The 20,179-nt window shown below is 41.6% G+C and overlaps 2 protein-coding genes across 2 annotated transcripts; both read left to right on the plus strand.

The window, feature by feature from the left end:
* Window positions 1-1,367: 1,367 nt before the first annotated feature.
* On the plus strand, window positions 1,368-8,149 carry LOC146987762 (MICOS complex subunit Mic10-like). The gene is made up of 4 exons (XM_085777117.1): window positions 1,368-1,488; window positions 7,644-7,691; window positions 7,787-7,896; window positions 7,989-8,149. Exons 1-4 carry the CDS (start codon window positions 1,428-1,430, stop codon window positions 7,995-7,997), a joined length of 228 nt encoding a protein of 75 aa, XP_085633243.1. The 5' UTR covers window positions 1,368-1,427; the 3' UTR covers window positions 7,998-8,149.
* A 2,557-nt stretch (window positions 8,150-10,706) lies between these two features.
* nbl1 (NBL1, DAN family BMP antagonist) lies at window positions 10,707-15,364 on the plus strand. Its single transcript, XM_085777118.1, has 4 exons — window positions 10,707-11,184; window positions 12,505-12,685; window positions 13,412-13,523; window positions 14,755-15,364. Exons 2-4 carry the CDS (start codon window positions 12,513-12,515, stop codon window positions 15,034-15,036), a joined length of 567 nt encoding a protein of 188 aa, XP_085633244.1. The 5' UTR covers window positions 10,707-11,184; window positions 12,505-12,512; the 3' UTR covers window positions 15,037-15,364.
* Window positions 15,365-20,179: the final 4,815 nt, after the last annotated feature.

Genomic DNA, 20,179 nt, shown 5'->3' on the forward strand with positions numbered 1-20,179 from the left:
AGTTTTTAAGTTGTATTTCCAATTCTCAAAATAAAACAAAACAAAAAAAGAACACCACATTTGGTCTCTATAGGGTTTGTGCATGTAGGCCTATTTATTTTTTAATTTTTATTAATGCTGGCAATGTGCTCCTGTTTTGAACATCCCCTGGTGTTCATTTTGTTATTTTGTCCTCTGTATTTTCATATGAATGCTTCCTTATTTGCACAATGATGCAAGAAAAAAATCCATGTGTATTGCTCATCAAAGGTGTTTGATGACTGGTGGTCTTGGTAGTCATATATATATATATATATCTATATATATATATATATATATATCTTATAATTCTGTTCAGTTCTACAGAACTACCATATCTAAGTGGAATATTTCACTTCAGGGTGAGGCAAAAGGTAATTTCTCGCCACTTCTGCTCTCTGGGTTAATGATTTTATTGTTGCTATCTATCTATCTGGAAATGTATCAGGAAAAAAGCAAGTGACTCATACAAACTTCCGTGTTTTTATTATTTATAAATGTTTGTGATTTATTTCTAAAAGTCTCCAAAGTCATGACACTGAACAAATGTCCCTGTTCCTTGAAGCTGCATGTGTATCTCAAGTTGTTTGTAAAGTGGAAACTTGCATGTAAACCCAAACCAACATCTGTATATTATTGACAGTGTGTGGGTAGCAGCAGTTAGACCGCTGGAATTTCATAAGAGGCAGATAAGTGCAACCACAATCCAGAAAACTTTCTGTGTGACTTGAATGTTTCCTCAAAGAGTACACATATCTTCAACCAAAATGCCACATCTATATTATCTCAAGCCATGATACTGTTAAAACCTGTGTAACTATAGGTAATTGGGAACCTATATTGCTCAAGATCTTATGTGCAACACTGTGCCCAATATTTGCATAATTTCCTATGCATAAGACAATAGCAGTGAAAACTTAAATAAAGTTGCAACAAAAAGAAAAATGCCTGGTGTTAAAATATAATCCAGCAAGCAAAGGGACCAAATACTCTAACTACTTTATACTACTTCTTCACTTTAAAATAGAACATCAGAGTGAGAATATAGTTAAGTAACTTCATTTAGAGAGTGCAAAATATATAATTCATAGACACTGATTAGATATTTTTTCTAGACAGGAATATCAATAGATTATTGGTAACAATCACAATTCCAGTTAAATTGCTTGATTTAGTTAGAAATTAACAAAAACTAATGTTCAGGGGGACAAAAAAGCTTAATGTTAATGTATGTCTAGAGTTAAGTAATAATAATAATCGATAGATACTAGAATAAAAATGTAGGCTATAGGGGCGGTGGTGCCAAAGACGGTTTGTGGTGCTCGGTAGAAATTCTCTGGTAGTGGTACGGTAACGTGAGTTCACGTTCTTCTCGCGAGACTTAGCGTGGTCACCAGACAGCAGAGAACATGGCAGACGAACACGGACGGAAATGGGACCGCTGCCTTGCTGACACAGCCGTGAAAACAGGTTAAACATGTCTCTTGGTGTATTTAATGTGATAGTTTAGCATCGTCACCGGGCACTCTGCAGTTCATTAGACCTGTAAACAACCTGTGGCCCGGCTCAGGGCTGGAGGCTTAATCGTTTCCGTGACCGTGCTGGGATAGTGAGGTCAACGGTAAAGTTGACCGCTGAATGGAAGAAACGACGTTTCTGTTTATTTCGTGAGAAAAGTCTGATTAGGACAGACCACATAGCCGGTGTTTATAAGTTACAATCAGTGTTTTGATAAACAGACTTGGCAGAGTGTGTGAACCAAGTCACAGTTCGCAAGGTGGCCACAGTGGTAGAGGATGATTCAGCCCGCTCAGTCTGACATTTCTTCAAGTTTCCAGCCTGTTTGCTCTCTCCCTCTGTAGGCTACATCACCCACAGCAGCAGCAGGGACAGCGACCAGACTAAACCTACTAGAATTTAAAACTAGCACCAGCCTGTCCTAAACCTTTTTTATTATTATTATTATAAGCCTTTAATTTAGACTCACTGTCAGGTGCATTCTCCATTCATTCTCTAGCCTACATCTGCACGAAGATTCATACACAAGTGTGTTCATGTTGAGACATGTAAAACTTTAAAAGCACCTGAAAACACCATATCACATATGGAATTAGTTATTGTATTTGGTGTAAAGCAGTAGCCTAAATGGACAAGTAGGATGCAGACAATTGAAAAGAAAAATGCAAAATAAGGATTAGAATTAAAACCATTTATTTAGAATGATTAACAAGACAGACTTGAGGAGTGTGGTCAGTCTCTCAGCCTTAAACCTCTGCTCTGCCACCTCTTCCTGATCTGATGTCACAAATGCAGTAGTGATGTAGTCTTCTAATGGGACCTGTTAACCAAGCAACATGGTATCCTGCTGTTACACAATTACAAACCTGTGTGTCAAAAAAAATCTAAATAGTTTAAATAAATGCCTATAGGGTCTACAGATAGTTATCTTATCTCTGTAACTTAAACCATTTTACAGTTATTTGGTTGGTTACATCAGTATTTCTAAATGTCCCTGACAACATCAAAACACAAAAGCAGATTAATCCAAAGATTGATTTCAGAAAAAACTCAATATTCAGCTCAGACAAATACTATACAACAGGTTGTAACAGTAAGAAAATGTCTCATACGCTGTCAGAAAGCAACATCTTTTAAGCCAGTGTAGATGTGGGTCTACTGGTGACCATTGTTACTGTTAACGGTGCGTTCACACCAAACGCGATGGACGTGATGCCATCGCCCGTACCGTGAGTATCGCGTCGCTTGACACATTTGTCGCATTTTTCACCATCGCTTCATCGCACTATGATGCAACCCACCTCCCGCTATTTTCTTTCTCTTGTCAACCATGGCTGAGAAATATTAATAAATATAAATACATATGAAATATTCAAAAGGAGGAAGCTGTAGGTCCTCTGACCCTGTGCAGGCATTATCTTTTTTATTACGATCGTGGTAAAAGTACGACGTCGTGTCGTAAAGCTCCGGGAAACGGCCATGGATGTATATTACTGATCTGAGGAAAACACACACAGCCCCGGGTGTTTTTTTTTTTTTTTTACACAGCCACAGTTCACAGAAGGAGTGTCTGGTGAGCGAGACTACAGCCACAGTAATCTTCTCCACCATGTTTTGAAATGTGTGTCTGTCTGGCAGCTGTGTCGGTGACGTGGTTGAATATCAACACTGATTGGATGTCGCGGCACAGCGTCACGCGATGTCGCTTGAAAAGTTCAAATTTTTCAACTTCAAGCGATGGACACGATGATGCGATGGCCGTTTCATCGCTTCATCACATCGCTCGTATCGCCCGAAATGCGTCGCCCGACGCGCCATCGCATGTCATCGCGTCATTTACATTGACTTTTAATGGAAAGTTGTGGCGTTCATCGCGTTTGGTGTGAACGCAGAGTGTTCAGCTTATTAACCTAAACTTTTATGGTCTTTAATCTGAGAATAACTGAACTCTTATAATGTTTGATTAAAAGAATTTACCTAAGGCCACTGGAACCTTACAACTCTGCTTATTAAATTAAGTCTATTGACTTCAATGACACTTTCAGTTATTTTGGTAAACTTTGCTAGTGGGGGCTGATGAGTATTACAAGTCTGTTACTTTTCACCTCTCTGAAAACTGAAAACATGTTCATACACACTTACCAGCAAAACAATAATAAATAGTAGGCTACTAAACCATTTCCAAAAGATGTGGTTAAATATCCAGCCAAAACCAGTTAGTAACAACGTAAATATGCATTCTTCTCAGTCAGTAGTATTAGAATGAATATATGTTTTGGCCCACACAGTCAGAGCTGATGAAACAGAGATGGGGGGAGAGGATCACCACGGGGTCTCTGAGCAGGGTGTTGTTTCAGATCGAGTTTATCTGTGGTATTTGGTTCAGTGTTGGTCCAGCACTCAAATACTTTGACTGGCAAACAGTCTGTCCCGAGACACAAATGACATCACTTTTGGCTCAATAAAATATGTTTCTTGCTGGAAGGAAAAACATCTGAATTGTGGCATTTTTTAAAACTCGGTGTAGCAAATTGCCAGCTGTGCCAATGCGTCTCTGGTCGGCAGAGAGACTGTGCAGCGTATTCTGCTCAGGGGGTTGGTTTGAACTCTCTATGAAACAACAGGAATACAACCCTATGTCTGTTTTTGTAGCATTGTATGAGTGTATTAATGACTCCTCTAGGCTACTTTATATTTACTGCTGTTGGACACCCTACAAAGGTCTGCTCTGGATTTTGCACAATAGCCAACTGGCTAATGACAAAAGGGAAGAGTGGGTCAAATCCAACTTCTATTCGTGAGGCGAACAAGAAACTGGATTTGATGCTGCAGAGAGAGGCAATCAGTATCCTCTTAAGTGTTTATTGGAAGCATAGTGTGAGGAACTCATAAACAATACTAGACCGGGAGAGAGCAGTAATGAGGGTCAAGCAGTTCTCTACAGTTTCATTTGTTTCTGATAACACTGGTGCAGTGTTAAAAGATTTAAAGGAGAATTCCGGTCATTTTTGACCCCTAAATCGTTGTCCTGATGGTCATCCAGTGTTGATTGGAGCAAGAAACGCAACTAAAATTGATGCAGGCAAACCGGAGTTACACCATGGCCAGACGGCGCTAGGGATAGCGACAACGCTAAAGTATGGGGGCAATTTTCTCAACCACAACAAACACTCAAAAAACAATCAAATATCTATGGTACATGACTGGAATCCTTACGACACACCACTGAATTCATATAGGGTATAAACCAGTATGAACTTTGTGTTTTTGCATGTAATCATCACTCACCTCAGACAGCCGAACTCTGAAACATCCTGGAAAGAAGACATTACTAAGCGATTGCAGAGTACCTTCTCTCTGCCACAGAAACAAACACTTTTCCTTGTTGTGATGATTTCTTTACAAAAATAAACGGTCGGAGATATTTTGGACATTACCACTGCACTGCTCGATGGTGTAACTTTGGTTTGCCTGCATCAATTTTAGTCACATTTTTTGCTCCCCCCAACACTGGGTGACCATCAGGACAACGATTTAGGGGTCAAAAATGACCGGAATTCTCCTTTAAATAAAAAGGGTCTGTGACATTAATTGAACAGACTCTAAATGACTGCTGAGTTGTCATTGAGGGACAGGAAAAAAGACAAATTCTCCAGAATTGTATTTATTATTCATGTGATATTTACTTTTGTAGCTTCACCTACAAAATCAGACTGTAAAAGTTCTGCTTACAGGTTCACCGTAGCAGTGTTAGCATGCCGATGTTTATCAGGTTTGATGTTGGCCTTTTAGCAATAAACATAAAGTTCAGCTCATGAAGTCAGGGTATCACCAGAGTTAGTTCAAGAGTGTCTAATTTCATGACAATCCATCCAATAGTTGTTGTCACATTTATCTAAAAAAACAAAAAAACATCATCATTGAAGGGACTATGAGGAGTTTTGGAAAGTGAAGTGTTTTCACACTACATTTCCCTTGAGCCTCCGCGCGCATGGTGAAATTCTAGGACCGGCGCAAAAACACTTTCCAAGCTGTTGTCTTTTGTTGTAAAACGCTCAAGCAGAGGTTAGGCGCGGCTGAGCCCTCAGACAGGGGTCCTGCTGTGCCGTCTCTGGACGAAAGAAAACGGGGAGGGAGGGAGGGACAGCGTTGGGAAGGTTTCAAATGTTTCCCTAAGTTGGAACAAGGCGAGAACATTTGCCAAGAATGTTTTCATTGTTTTCATTGATCAAGAATGAAAGTCGGAGGTTCGAAGACGATCAGATACCGTCGTAGTTCTGACCATAAACGATGCCAACTAGCGATCCGGCGGCGTTATTCCCATGACCCGTCGGGCAGCGTCCGGGAAAGCGAAACTAGGAGATGCTGGGCAAACCGACCACTAAATAATAATATCAAAATAACTATAAAGACAAAATGATATATTTATCGAAAATGGAGCCATTAACAAGTGTTGGTAACGTAGATTCATCCACATTAATATGAGACTCTTTTATAACCAAAAGCAAACTCCTTGGGGTCTCTTTAATTGTGGTGTTGTTTCATGGGTGAGGTTTTCATATAAGCCCTTTCAGGTTTCATACCTTCCCTTTGCACATCCCAATCATAATAATTGTTCATACTGTTTTAAATGATATGTTTATGCAAAAAATATAGAAAGAGTAAAAGTAAAAGAATCACCGACCATTAGCATTCATTCATTCCTTAGGGAATAGCCTACAACTTGAAGTGGCTGTGCCTGCACCAGGGAGGTCAGACAGTCCACCAACATTACTACCTATAGAGCTGTGCTAAGAATAATTGCAGTCTGTTATGTTAGGTCAGATATTTTCTTTCACTAATCCTGAACTGTGGCCCCTCAAACACACTCAAACACAGTTCTACAAAGTAATGTGCTGTCACAGACATTTTAAAATTGCAGTGCTCTGAGCAAAAGACATTTGCCAGAGTTCTAATTCACTAAATCATGGTGATTGAAAGTGAAAATCTTATTCATGCCAATTGTAGAGAATTTAGTGGAAGTATGCAAAAAACAAACAAACAATACAATTAAGTAGCTCTGGACTTGATTTGCTTACAGAACTCACTGCGTCTTCTCAGGCCCATGGGTTATGCATTTCATTGTTTTATTTCATCATTTCACCACAAATGTTTTTGTTATAATCCATCCCCCTTGGAATTGTCCAAACAAAGGGAAAGCACGCCAGAAAGAGATGTTGATCTGCCCTCATATTTTGCCAGTGCTTTTAGCGTATTACTGTCAGTGGAAAATCAGAGGTTTCAAAAAATGTTCTGGCTGAAGTACAAAGAGGGACTGAGACTTTAACAGAGAATCTCAAACTCAGCTAAATCTTTTCCTGACAAAGGTACAGAGGACAATTCTGCTGATATTCCCTGATAATGAGGATGTGCAAGAGCTTTTGTGGTCTTGTTTGACATTTGTAGGTTTTGTAATGGAGAACAGTCTGAGGGTTCTGGTTCAGGCAAATCGGTCATGCTGCATAGCTCTCTGAATCCAATTAAGAGTCGGAAGGGCCCAAATGGCTGTTTTTATGTGTTTTCTGTGCTGGCTGGCCTGCTGTTGGGTGTGGTGTGGCCTGCAGCGAGGTGAAGTTAAGCGCACAAACACATTCCTTTTCGAAATCCCACTTTGGTCTGCGCACTTGTATCAACTCAGCCAAGTTCTGTGGCTTTTACTTGACCACACTGTTCAGGCATCACTCACCTGCATGTGTGTGTCTGCACTCTCTTTGCCCCATCACCTCTCCTGCTCTCTGCCTCATGGACACTGTCCTGGCTCCTTTTAACTCCGTTTCCCCTCTCTTGAACCTCTTTTACTGCTTTCTTTTTTTTCTCGGATGTTTGAGCTCTTGCTGCTTTTTCCCTCCCTCTCTGTTCCTAATGAGCGACGTCTACCTTGTTCTATTTACCAAATCTTGCATCAAACATAATAGCAGGCCCCCAGTGGACCTCATTACAAGAGATTTACATTCGCACAATGCAGATCTTATGCTCAGATGTGATCACATATTTTAGCGTTGAAGTCAAATCATTAGGGTATGTTTTGTTTAATCAAGCAACTTAAACTTTTTTCTTCATTTTTGCAGCAACGGGCCTAGGTGTGGGCTTTCTGTTCTCCGTCCTTTTCTTTAAGCGTAAGTGGTCTTTATCCAAGTAAACTGGTGTCACTGTTTTTCTTTTATTTCTATCTGTACATTTCATAAGGATGTGTTTTCCCCCTCTCCTATAGGTCGCATGTGGCCAGTTTCATTGGGCTCAGGTTTTGGACTGGGCATAGCATACAGCAACTGCCAGCATGACTTCAGGTCACCGTTCCTGATTCATGGGCGCGTGGTTAAGGTGAGCACAGAGGGTCAGATGAGTTGTTTGTCCAAGGTTTATGTTACGTGACGATCTTGACACATGTCTTCTGTGTGTGTGTCAATCTGCAGGACCAGTGATGAAGGACTGAAGATGATCAGGATTTGCCGTGGATCCGTGTGTTGCCCTTGTTTTGCTGCTTATTTCTGTCCCAGCACTAAAGTCCAATCAACCACATGCTGTGTTTATCAAAGATATTTAATAAAGTCATAATGGAAAACTTTCTGTCTTACTCTCTGTTTTTCTGTGCATGTTGGAGAAGAATGAAATGTGGTTTGGGGGTGGGAGGTAATTTTGTGTGTTAATGAGCTGGGAGACTCAAACTCCTGCTGTTCTGGAATGAAGGCCAGGTTTAGCATCTGCAGCCCTGTTACAGAGTAGGAGGATGAAAAGTTGCACAGAATGATGAAATAAAGAAAATACAGGCAGTAGAGGAATAATGATAGTGTTGAAAGAGGCTTTCAGAGAAAGAAAGTGGTGTTTGCTTACATTTGTGTGACATGAACAACCAGTTCTTCTATTTATAGAATTAGTTTTCTCTGAATACAATGGATGGTGAGATTCCTTTCAGATATCAAGACAGGAAAGAACCAGTCTGCTCTTCTCTTATGTTTGACAAAATACAAAGTGCCATGTTTTGTAGTCCTCTTTAAAGTTGTGTTATTTGGACAAGACTATGACCTGGACTTTTAAAGGCATATGTTCATATCAGAAGGAATCTTTTATATCCTGCACATTCACTGGCTGTCTGTTTGGTCAAGATTACCGAGTGTGATTGATGACTTCTGTTTGGTTGCCTGGCTCTGCTTGGAGAGAAGAGGGATTGTTTGTGTGAGTGTGTGCATATACACACGTTTATCCAGCCCCCTGGTGAAGCAGAATCCGTGGAATGCAGAGGAATGCAATTTCTGGACTTGAGCTCGGTGTTATTACTAACAGGTGAGTTCTGCACTTTGCATGTCTGAACATAACGCATGTTGTAGCTACACTTTCACATCAAAGAAAACATGGCAGCATAAACACTCTCTATTACACATACTCACATTTTCCCTCTCCATCACTGTAACAGTTTTCTGAGCAATGTAAGCAAGATTCCTAAAAAAAGAGAAAGAATTAAATTCTTTCTAGTGTGTTCAAAGGCCTGTCTCTCCAGCACTGGTGTATTGTGATGTGTCAGACACAGTAACCCTGTCAGAAATTAAGCCGTGTCACTCATCCCCTGTCCATTAAAATATTTGTTTGCAAGTGAAGCGTGAAACAGATAGGGGTGCTTATGGACTGAAGCCAAGCTGAACACCTGTGAGCAAGGGTGCACTGGTAGGATGAAGTGCAGGAATGGGATGCGTGTGTGTGTGTGTGTGTGTGTGTGTGTGTGGGAGGGTGAGGGGGGACTGGCCACAGCTGGGATTCAACAGGACAACCAAACCCGTCGGCTTTACCTGTCTGTGCCTGTCTGAAACATTCTCTCTGATGAATCGTAATTACTGCTATTAATTCTTAGTAGCAACCTGATAACATTTGTACATTCATTGGATAAACAGTGTTGAGTCAGTATTAGTGAATGGTCGGCACGAAATGTAATGACCAGACATGCAATGTGTGCTGCTGCTGCTGCTGCATGGCTCCAGGCTGGAGCTGCTACTGATGCAGTGTATGAATAAGCTCCAACACTGATTCACTTCATGTGAGAACAATTTTGAAGGAACCTGTGCAAAACATTTCATTTTGTGCAACTACTCCACATACCTTTCAGACGGAAATACTATGCTCTTTCCTACACCACAGCAGCACATTTAAGCTGTTGTTCTTTACTTGTTTTTGCAGGTAACATTTTACATAGAAAGCAGAACTAATGAAACGTGGTGCATAACTGTAATTCAAACTACTTATCGACGGGGGCGGGGGCTGCATTCATATGAAGTATTTAGGCTTGGTACCACAGAGAGCAGGCTCAGTCAGTAGTGGAGGAGGTATTCTGATACTTTACTTCAGCAAAAGTAGAAATATCACATTCTGAATATATTGTCTGTAAAGTTTTGATTTGTAAAATAACTGGTAACTGTGACTATCAGAGTGTAAAAAGAATACTTCCCCCTGAAAAGTCGCTTCTTGACTATGATTAGCCAATATTTTTGGCACATTTCCCATTGCTTTTGTACTTTTACTCTATCCTGAATGAGAATAACCCTCTGACATGTGTATAGTTAATTCCCCCTGGAAGTTCTGCCTAATACTGCACTGAGGAGTAGGCTGCTTTTGATCCAGGAAAGTCACTGACAGATATTAGAGTCTGACCTGGGCATCACAGTCAAATCCAAAAGCTTTTAGTTACAAATGCATTTATTGAAATGATAACTAGCCTATGTAAAGGAATGAGGCCCGGTGAACAAATTGCCTTAGAGCAAGTCATGTGCTCATGATTACTCTCTAAACATACTTAATTAGATCAAGTTGTTATATGCATATGGTGAAGTAAACTGCTTGATTATCTCAGCTTTCTGAATATGCTTTAAATGCACCTAATGAGAAAGAAGTGTGCGTTAGAGCAGTGATGCACATCTGTCTTCCAGTTGCAGGCATTATTGTATTTTATTAATGGTTCCATATTTAAAAAGCAATAACATGTTTGCAAAGCAGCACCAGATATGTCTGCATAAACACGTCGCTGCAAAAAAGTCCCATGTGTGTAATCTCGTTATATTTGCATATTTGTCCAGTAAATCTGATCTGTGGTCTCGCCTTGTTCCAACTTAGGGAAACATTTGAAACCTTCCCAACGCTGTCCCTCCCTCCCTCCCCGTTTTCTTTCGTCCAGAGACGGCACAGCAGGACCCCTGTCTGAGGGCTCAGCCGCGCCTAACCTCTGCTTGAGCGTTTTACAACAAAAGACAACAGCTTGGAAAGTGTTTTTCAGGGACTTTACATGGGAATTTAACACTGGACTGGAAGAGAACAAAGGGGAGGGACGGTCTGAGCTGATGGACTCGCAGATGAGATAGCGCTCCTAACCGAACCCATCTCCCCATCCTTCCCCGCGGTCGGTCGGTCGGTCGGACGGTTCTGGTTACTTTCCGGATGATGTAACTGTTTTATGACAGACCGAGCCGCTAACCAAGTGCTCATATTTTCCATTAATTATCAGCGCGCGGTGATAGCCGACATCAAGGCGCATCCCCTGCTTCTGGATTTGAGGGGCTCAGCTCAGCTCAGCTCAGCGGGACGTTGCGCAGAGCTCAACTGACTGTTCCCCGACGTCGGTGAGCGGTGGTAAGTGTCTCCACTACTCACAGAGTACTTCATTACTCCTTTAAAAAGTAACGGACAACAGAGCACTTTGCTAGTTAACTTTAATTTACCTCTTACCCAACATTTAGCCTACGTTACTTTCTCCCTACTGAGTTAGCTAGCAGATGATAGCCTACACTTGTTAAAAGTGACGGTTGGTCGAGTAACGTTAACACGAGGTAACTTACCGTTACACTCAGGATACTCTGTCTGTAAAAACACACGGAGAAGTCGTGTTTGCTTGAGCTACGTGACACGTAGAAGTTGATATTGTGAGTTATGAGAAGAGAAGCCAGAAAAGTAAAAGTTCTTAACACCAATTTATCAGTTTGGCTCTTACGTTATGACGTTACGTTACGTTAATGGAAACGCACACGTTACAAGCATAGACTGTATAGGTTACAAGAGACTGCACTCAAATAGAATCATATCAGTGACGAAAAATACTAATATGCTTTAGGTATTAATATGTCGTTATTATATTTGAAAAAGTAACTTCTCAGTTCATGTAACGTGCCCCCCCCCCCCCCCCCCCCCCACACACACACACACACACACACACACAAGAAAAAGGAAAAAAACACATAGGCACACACAAAAGATATTTATAATACCAAGTTTGCCCCCCCCCCCTTTGTACACCCCACCCTTCAGCGTGGATGGCTCTGTTGATTGTCTGCAGACAAGGTCAGGTTACTGGTGTCAGAGTCGATGGAAGTGCTGAGAACTGTGCACAGAGGTCAAGGTGGTGACCCCCCCCCCCCACACACACACACACACACACTGTTTAGAAGCAGCGGGGGAGAAGGACTGTGTAGGCTGTGAATGAGGAGGCTGAGGTGTTTTTAAAGAGGGCACAGGCAAGCGATGGTATTACAGTCAGGTGATGTGGAGCAGACATTGCCCCCCCCCCTCTCCCCCTCTCCCCCCCTCCCCCTTCTTATCTACTCTTTGGGGATAATATGAACCCTGTATAATGCTGTTCTCTCTGCAGCTGATGATGTAGATAATTAAGAAGTTGTCTCTTTCAATCGTTCAAATGAGCCAAACATAATAACTGCACAAAATATGAGGCACTTGGACCTCCGGGTTTCAAGCTGGTAATCACCAGGAAGTTGTCAATCCGTATCAACAGGGATATGCAAAGTTCACATTTCGTGCTAAATGTAAAACCAGATGACATTTGAGCTGCAGACACCAGAGGACATGTAGAGACTTTGTCAGAACTCTTTTCGTGTGTGTGTTTTTGTCTTGAACAAGGTTAACAAAGCGGTAACACGCTGTGGTTTTCTGCCCCTTTAGGTGCAGTCATGTGGCAGAGGATTCAGATTTGCTGCGCACTGTTTGCACTGTATTCAGCGGCACCGCCTGCACACATCAACCGCCTGGCGCTGTTCCCTGACAAGAGCGCCTGGTGCGAAGCCAAGAACATCACACAGATAGTCGGGCACACGGGATGTCAGCCTCGCTCTATTCAAAACAGGTCAGGATGAAGGCCCTCTCTGTCTGACAGTCTATCAACTGTAGCTAAAAAGAAAGAAAGTGAATACTGCTGCAATGTCTTCATGTCAATAAGTTACATTCCCTGGGATTCAGTTCAGTTTGTATGGCACTGTTCTCTATTAACATTCATTCTACCCTTTGATTGAAACATACTCAGGTTAAAAAAATACTGTCATTTGATGGAAACCAACTCATGAGATGTGTGTACTAAACATTTAAAAGTTTGAATGAGTAACAAATCCTTACAGCACAGTATACAGTTTTAAAACTGATGTAAGCATGGGCTGGAAAACTGCCTTTTAAATCCAAATAATCATAGACTGAAAACTGCAGGCACTGGTATTAAATGATATGGCAGGTGATATTCATAGTTTTCCTATTGTCAATAAATCCCATGAAAAGACCAAAAAATGTTTTTTCTTCAAAACCTCAGAGGGAAGTATGTCAAAAAAAAGCATGGCTTTCATTTTCAATCAGAAATTGATTATGGTTTCACCTTGGAAGTCTTGAGTTTGTGACTGTGTGTTTGGCCTGAGGGACCAGGCATCCTCAGACATGGTAAATCAGCTCAGATTTCAGACTCTGTGTTTTTTCCTCTGCAGCTCTTCCTTACGCAAGCACAAGTGCTCTGGGCGTGCAGCTGAATGTAGCACGCAGTGTCTGTTGGCACAATGAAAGTAATGCACTCTCTTCTCCTTTTTTGCAGAGCTTGTCTGGGCCAGTGTTTCAGTTACAGTGTCCCCAACACATTCCCACAGTCAACGGAGTCTCTGGTGCACTGTGATTCCTGCATGCCTGCCCAGACACAGTGGGAAGTGGTGAGAGTTATTGCACATTAGCTCATATAGCAAGCACACACCAACACTGACTTGTCAAACTCACACAAAAACCGCAAGTTTCCAGTATAAATGATAGCAAGCATACTGTTCATGAGCAAATAAAAAGCAAAGGAAAAAACATAAAACCGGGTTAGGGTTAGGGTTACCGATTTCTGTCACAATTTTTGTGGTTCTCCATGAATTTAAGCCTGTATTGTATATTCCTGCAAAGTTCATTGTCCATTTTAGCCAAAGTGTTTCCACTCTTGTGATAACACAAGCTGTGTGGTGAGATCTGTGTAGTTTGGAAAACTGAGCGGTAGGCCAAATGAGATTACCTGATACTTCAGTGGAAATACTGTGTGTATCTGGAAGAACAGAGCTGTTACCTGACTAATTATTTTTCTTTCTGTTGCTGTTGCACAAGAAAGGCCAGAGACAGTCTCACCTTCCCTCTAATGAGCTGGACATGGATGTTTATGCCCCTGTTTATGAATGTTGTTGCAGGACTTTAAACCAAATTGAGTTTGAAATAAAACAAAGTTACCTCTCATGAAAGGGGATACTGCTCCATGCTGTTTTGTTAGTAGATGTTGATAACACTGACTGCTCCATTATTATTGTCAGTGGACACAGGGACAGGAAGTTGTGTGGGGTTTGAGGAGCCAGCTGAGCCTGAGAAACACTGACATTTACAGGAGGAGTGGTTAGAAAATTATCTATATGTTTCATATCTATTCTTAATACATGGTAGAAATGAAAAAAGTTTAATGCTCTCACACCTTTTACTGACAAAAGGATCACAAATAACCTATTATACATATTTTTGTCCCTTTTTATTTACAGTGCCATTTTATTTACAGGATTGCATATATATTTTTCGGTGTATATTTTTTAATTTACAATTAGGATGGGATGTATTTTTCTAACCTATAGTGTTTTTGTTGAAAGTGATATAAGAAGTACATAACAAAATATTCAGAATTAACATAATAAAACAGTAGCGTGTCAAGATAAAAGTAGAAACATGACAGCCGTTCTATGTTTAAAATTAGAAGCAGATGAGATGGCCAAATATATTCCGGCTGGGATAAAGTCCAGGTTCACATATTGCCAATAAATTAGATTTGTAGCCTGTGGTAGTAGTGTCTCTAGATGTGAAACAAAAGCATTCAACTTGTTCATATGTGTCTGTGTGTGTGTGTGTGTGTGTGTGTGTGTGTGTGAACAGGTTACTCTGGAGTGCCCCGGCAGTGAAGACTCTCCTCGAGTGGATAAGCTGGTGGAGAGGATCTTCCACTGTAGCTGCCAGTCCTGCAGTAAGGAAGGTGCCCAGGAGGGGGCGGTGATGCAGCTCTATCCAGCAGACAACGGCCTGGACCCTCCGTCTTTATCTGACACCCTAAGTGCGGCTCAGTCTCACCATCTGCCCCATTCAGACACACACTCCAATAAGCATGCTCACCCACACACAGACCATCACACACTACCACATACATCAGACGGAGGGTAGGTTTGGAGTCTGTCTGACTTTTCCTGTCACTTTGCTCATCTCTCCTGCCTTCTCTCCCCCCACGCTGCATTGTTTGTACCAATCTGTAGTATTGTAAAGGCACTTTGAAAATAAGACATCACTTCATGTTAAAATGTTTCTTTTAAGCCACAAACACTCACAAAGTCATGCTATCAGATTACACTCTATTGTATATAAACTCTATGCACCCTGTTTGCTGATTTACACAGTCATATGTGTGCATTTGTGCATCCAGACATGACTATAGCCTGTGAGCTGTAGTCATTCCTTTTAATCTGCTTTCAATGCAATAAATTCTACTGTGATAGCCTGGTTGTCTTTTGTAAGTAAATACACAAGAAATGTATTTGGACACTGTGGGACCATTAGATTAATCACAGCTTCCTTATCACTGTTCACTGTGGTCAGTGCCATGGAGTTTAATGAGATGCTGTGAAAGTTTAACACAAATATACTAATTTCTCCTATTTGTTCATGATTTATCTTCTTTAAAATAAGATGGGATGAGTCACATTTGTATTAAATTTACACTCGTCAGTCATATTATAAGCCACATATCATATCATATACTTAGCCACAGGTTACGTGCCACAGGCCTTTATGGTGGCTGTCATTAATCCTTTATTTTAAAAACCTTCTCTCGACCCAGCTGTATTAGCCAACTATACTGTAGGCCTATATCCAACCTTCCTTACATCTCCAAGATCCTTAAGAAGGTTGTCCTGGAGCAGCTACATGAACATCTGCACAGCAACAAGCTCTTTGAAGCTTTCCAATCTGGATTCAGAGAACACCATAGCACTGAAACAGCACTGGTCAAAGTCTCTAATGATCTTCTTATAGCTTCAGACAGAGGTCTCGTCTCTGGACCTTAGTGCTGCATTTGACACCATCGACCACAGCATACCTGTACTTATCTGAAAGTATAGCAGAGTTACGTATGGTGTACCACAGAGTTCAGTTTTAGGGCCAATTCTCTTCATTCTTTACATGCTCCCATTAAGTGACATAATCCGGAAGCACTCAATCAATTTTCACTGTTATGCTGATGATACGGAACTCTACTTGTCCATGGAGCCAGATGACAGAAGCCGCCGCATCAATCTGCAAGACTGTCTGAAAGACATTAGATCCTGGATGTCCTCTAACTTTCTGCCACTGAATTCAGATAAAACTGAGGTCATCGTGTTTGGACCTAAACATCTCAGGGACACTTTCTCTAATCAGGTCACTACTCTAGATGGCATCACCCTGACTTCTAGTACAACTGCGAGGAACCTTGGAGTCATTTAGTCTCAATTTAGTCTGTTTTAGCCTCACTCCATTGGCTTCCTATAGATTTCAAAATCCTTCTACTGATTTATAAGGCTCTTAATAACAAAGTTCAATCTTATCTAAAAGACCTCATCGCTCCTTATTGCCCCAGCAGAGCACTCTGCTCCCAGAATGCAGTTCTGTTAGTGACTCCTCTAAAAACAGACTGGGAGGTAGAGCCTTCAGTTACCGGGCTCCTTTACTGTGGAACCAACTCTCTCCATGAGTCAGAGAGGCAGACACTCTAGGTAACATGGAGCCCTCTCTTCTCCTCTCCTCTCCTCTCCTCTCCTCTCCTCTCCTCTCCTCTCCTCTCCTCTCCTCTCCTCTCCTCTCCTCTTTTCTGTTGCACTTTGTAGTTTGGCCTTGGTGTCTCACTCTCTCTGTGTTTCCACAAATCTCTCCAGATCTCCTTCTCTCTGCACCAACCACCACCTGCATCGCCTTCTTTCCTCTGCTCCTAAACCAGCCTGCTGTTGCTCACCCTGAGGTTTCTCCTGTTATTTACTTGTAAAGAGTTTTCACTTAGGTTGCTATGATTCTATGAAAGGGCAGAGGATGTTGTTACGATGCTGTGTAAAGCCCTTTGAGACAAACTGTTTATAAAAATGGGCTATGCAAATAAACCTACCTTGGCTTGAGTCATATCTTGTCTACTAGTTACAGTCTCTTTAGCCAAGTATTTAGAGTTCAGATAAAGCTCACTCTGGAAGGAGGGAAGAGGGAATTTCATATCAAAAGGCCTAACTTTGAAATATATCTAACTGATATGGCTAACACAGAATACTCACTTGGTTTCCTATCTAACACCACAGTGGATCTCTGTAAGCAGTGTAGAGGGGAGCAATAGCAGCCAACATCTTTCAGTATACAGAAAATACAGACACAAGCTGTTACAAAATCTGTTACTGATCCAAAATGGAAAAAAGACCTAAGATTTAGTCAAACAGATAGGCTGATTGGATTGATCCATGGGTTCGTAGCTGGTTTCCAGGTCCGACTTGTTGAGCTGAAATGTCACTCAACTAAGAGGAATTGCCATGGCAACCAGCTAAATGCTGGTCAATAAATGGATGGTGAGCTACCTTCTACTTGGAACAAGGCTGTGAGTGACAGAGTGACATACAAAGACTGATGGGAGATTCAATTCATGTTAGATTAAATAAAAAGGGACACAGTGTGAGAGGACGGCTGGTGGACACTGAGTTGGACTGTAGACAAACTCTGGACAAACTGTTCATGTTGGACTGTTCATGTTTATCTATCTATGGATGGCTATAGAAATAGATAGAAAATAGGAGGTGAGTGACAGTAAACATGTGGGTTAAGAAGTTCACCGATGGTCCAGCAGATGTCAGCAGATGTTACAGGATCTACAAAGATGTTGCACGCTTTGTAACTTCCATCTTCTCAAGATTCCATCTCCCCATCTCTCACCCCTCCATGAACCTCCCCTGCATCTTTATCTCCACATTCAGACAATCTCTTTCCCTCCGTTTCTCGTCAGCCCCGCCTCTTATCCTCCCATCTTTTCTCCCTTGTTCTGTGTAATTAAATTTGAACAGAGAAAGGTTGCCTGTCTGTCTGTGCTGCAAAACAAATCAATCATCCTCTTATCTCACAGTCACAAGTCTGACAATGCTGAGGTTAGTGAGAAGTAGACAGGAGTGTGAGAGAAACAGGTCCAAGCACATCACAATATAGTGTCATGTATTAATGGAGAAGGTGTTCCCCTCAAACTTTGAGCTCATCTCTGTTCCCCTGTAAGACACACACCTCATAGCTGTCCTCACAATCAGTGTGTTTCTGATACAGTTTAAGGTCAACTGAGTGACACTGTTTAGTGTCCACTCCACTCTACAGCACATGACCTCTGTGAATTCAAGTGGTGGTCACCTGCACAGGTATAGGGCTCAACAGCTGCAGGATAATGATAGTTACATTTCAGTAGATTACAGACGCTACTTTGATAGGCTAATTGTTCTTTTTTTCTTTTTCTTTTTCTTTTCTTTCTTTCTTTCTTTTTTACATTTGTGTGTGTGTGTGTGTGTGTGTGTGTGTGTGTGTGTGTGTGTGTGTGTGTGTGAGGGCGTGATCTGTTGGAAAATGTAAGTCTGATTTAATAGAAACACCTTCGTTGTTTTGTCGTTGTCAACGCTGGAAATTGAACCGTTGCGCTGCCTTGTGAGCGCGCACCCAGCGGTTCAGCGCGCGCTCTGGAGGGTCGCGGCTCCCTCAGACTCGCGGAGATTCCTCACATCAGCATCACCTCAGCAGCGCAGGGTTCAAGTCACAGGTGCTTCTCTCTGTTGCTGTTGACTGGATAAAACATGACAGTGGAGGACTTGGTTTAATTCTGTGTAGACAAACTAATCGCTCCAGGTCAGTGGGGGAGGAATCTACCAAAACACATCACAGGACAACAGCATCTGGAAGGTAAGCAACGATCATGTAAATCTTGTTTAAAGATGTTCTGTTATTGGCGACTGCACCGTGTGTGCATGCAGGGATCGTCCCGGACAGCTTTCTTTTACAGTTTACAGATGGACAAAGCAGAGCAGCTATGTGGAAAATAAGCACAACACACACTCTGGTTCAGCCACGGATGCTGAAAGAACAAGGGCTCTTCAAAAAGCTGATAGAGATGAGATGAAACTGCTGTGATATGATCAGAGCACGTGTCCAGTCCAGATGTGATGCAGGTGCTGAGCAGCTCTGGTTTGTTTTTGCAGCTCAAGTCGTCCAGGTTAAAAGGTTCTAGACAGATTCCCTTCAAAATGGATCGTATTGACACACAGTGTGCGGCTTTAGTGACAAACCCTGATGGATGAAATCGATGGAAGGACAGTTGAAGTGTATGCAGTCCGTGTGTGTGTGTGTGTGTGTGTGTGTGCGTGCGTGCGTGCGTGTGTGTCAAGTCAAAGCAGGCTATAGGTTCCTCATTTCCATAGACTAATGAGATATTGGCTGCCTGGGTGGTAAGAAGAAGGGGGCAGTGTGGGGGCCATGGCCCTGTCACTGCTCCCCTTGAAGATATTAAAATTCAGCATGCATGCAATAATTACATGCAACTGAAGCAAACAGCATCCAACCTGCAGGGGAAGACTCAGCACAAGTGTTTTTGGGTGTGTCAATAATAAAGTGGTGATAAACATGAGTAAAAATACATATAGTAGCCTAATATTTTCAAGGGCTGTATTTACCATCAGTTATTACATGTCCTCAACACACGATCAAAGTCGGTTCAGTAATGTTTCTAAAGGGTTTAACCCACTAAATACGTCACATACACAGGCAGCACCTCACACTCGTTACATGTGCTTTATTCATTCTTTAACCTTCCTCTTGTGTTAAGGTCGCCACTGGCCCGTTTTTAGGTTTTGAATGCATACAAGTACCACATAAATTTGTTTATTGTATCAAGGCTTTTTGACTTTGTCAGGAACCTATATTTAAAAAAAAAAAAGTTTTTCACAAAATTCTAAAATGCTCTGGTTAAAATTAGGACATTTCTGTTGTTATGGTCGGTTTCGACCCTGTTATAACGATAAGAACAATAATTAAACTGTAATTAAAGTTAAAACAGAAATGTAATAAGTGCAAAACCAAGCTTTTCATGGATAAGGAAGCCTAACAACGTAACCAAGAGATGAGAAACAAATGGGATGATAAATAAAGGTTTTTAGTGTGTTTTACAGATGATTTAAGACTTGGGTCAAAACACAAGAGATGGTAGCAGAAATCTAACACAAGACGAAGGTTAAATGAACACATTGTGCGTTCAACCATGGCCTGGACACGTCCCCCT

The sequence above is a fragment of the Trachurus japonicus genome, chromosome 5 (genome assembly GCF_045865225.1).
Source record: "Trachurus japonicus isolate A0001 chromosome 5, Traja_1.0".
Classification (NCBI taxonomy): Eukaryota; Metazoa; Chordata; class Actinopteri; order Carangiformes; family Carangidae; genus Trachurus; species Trachurus japonicus.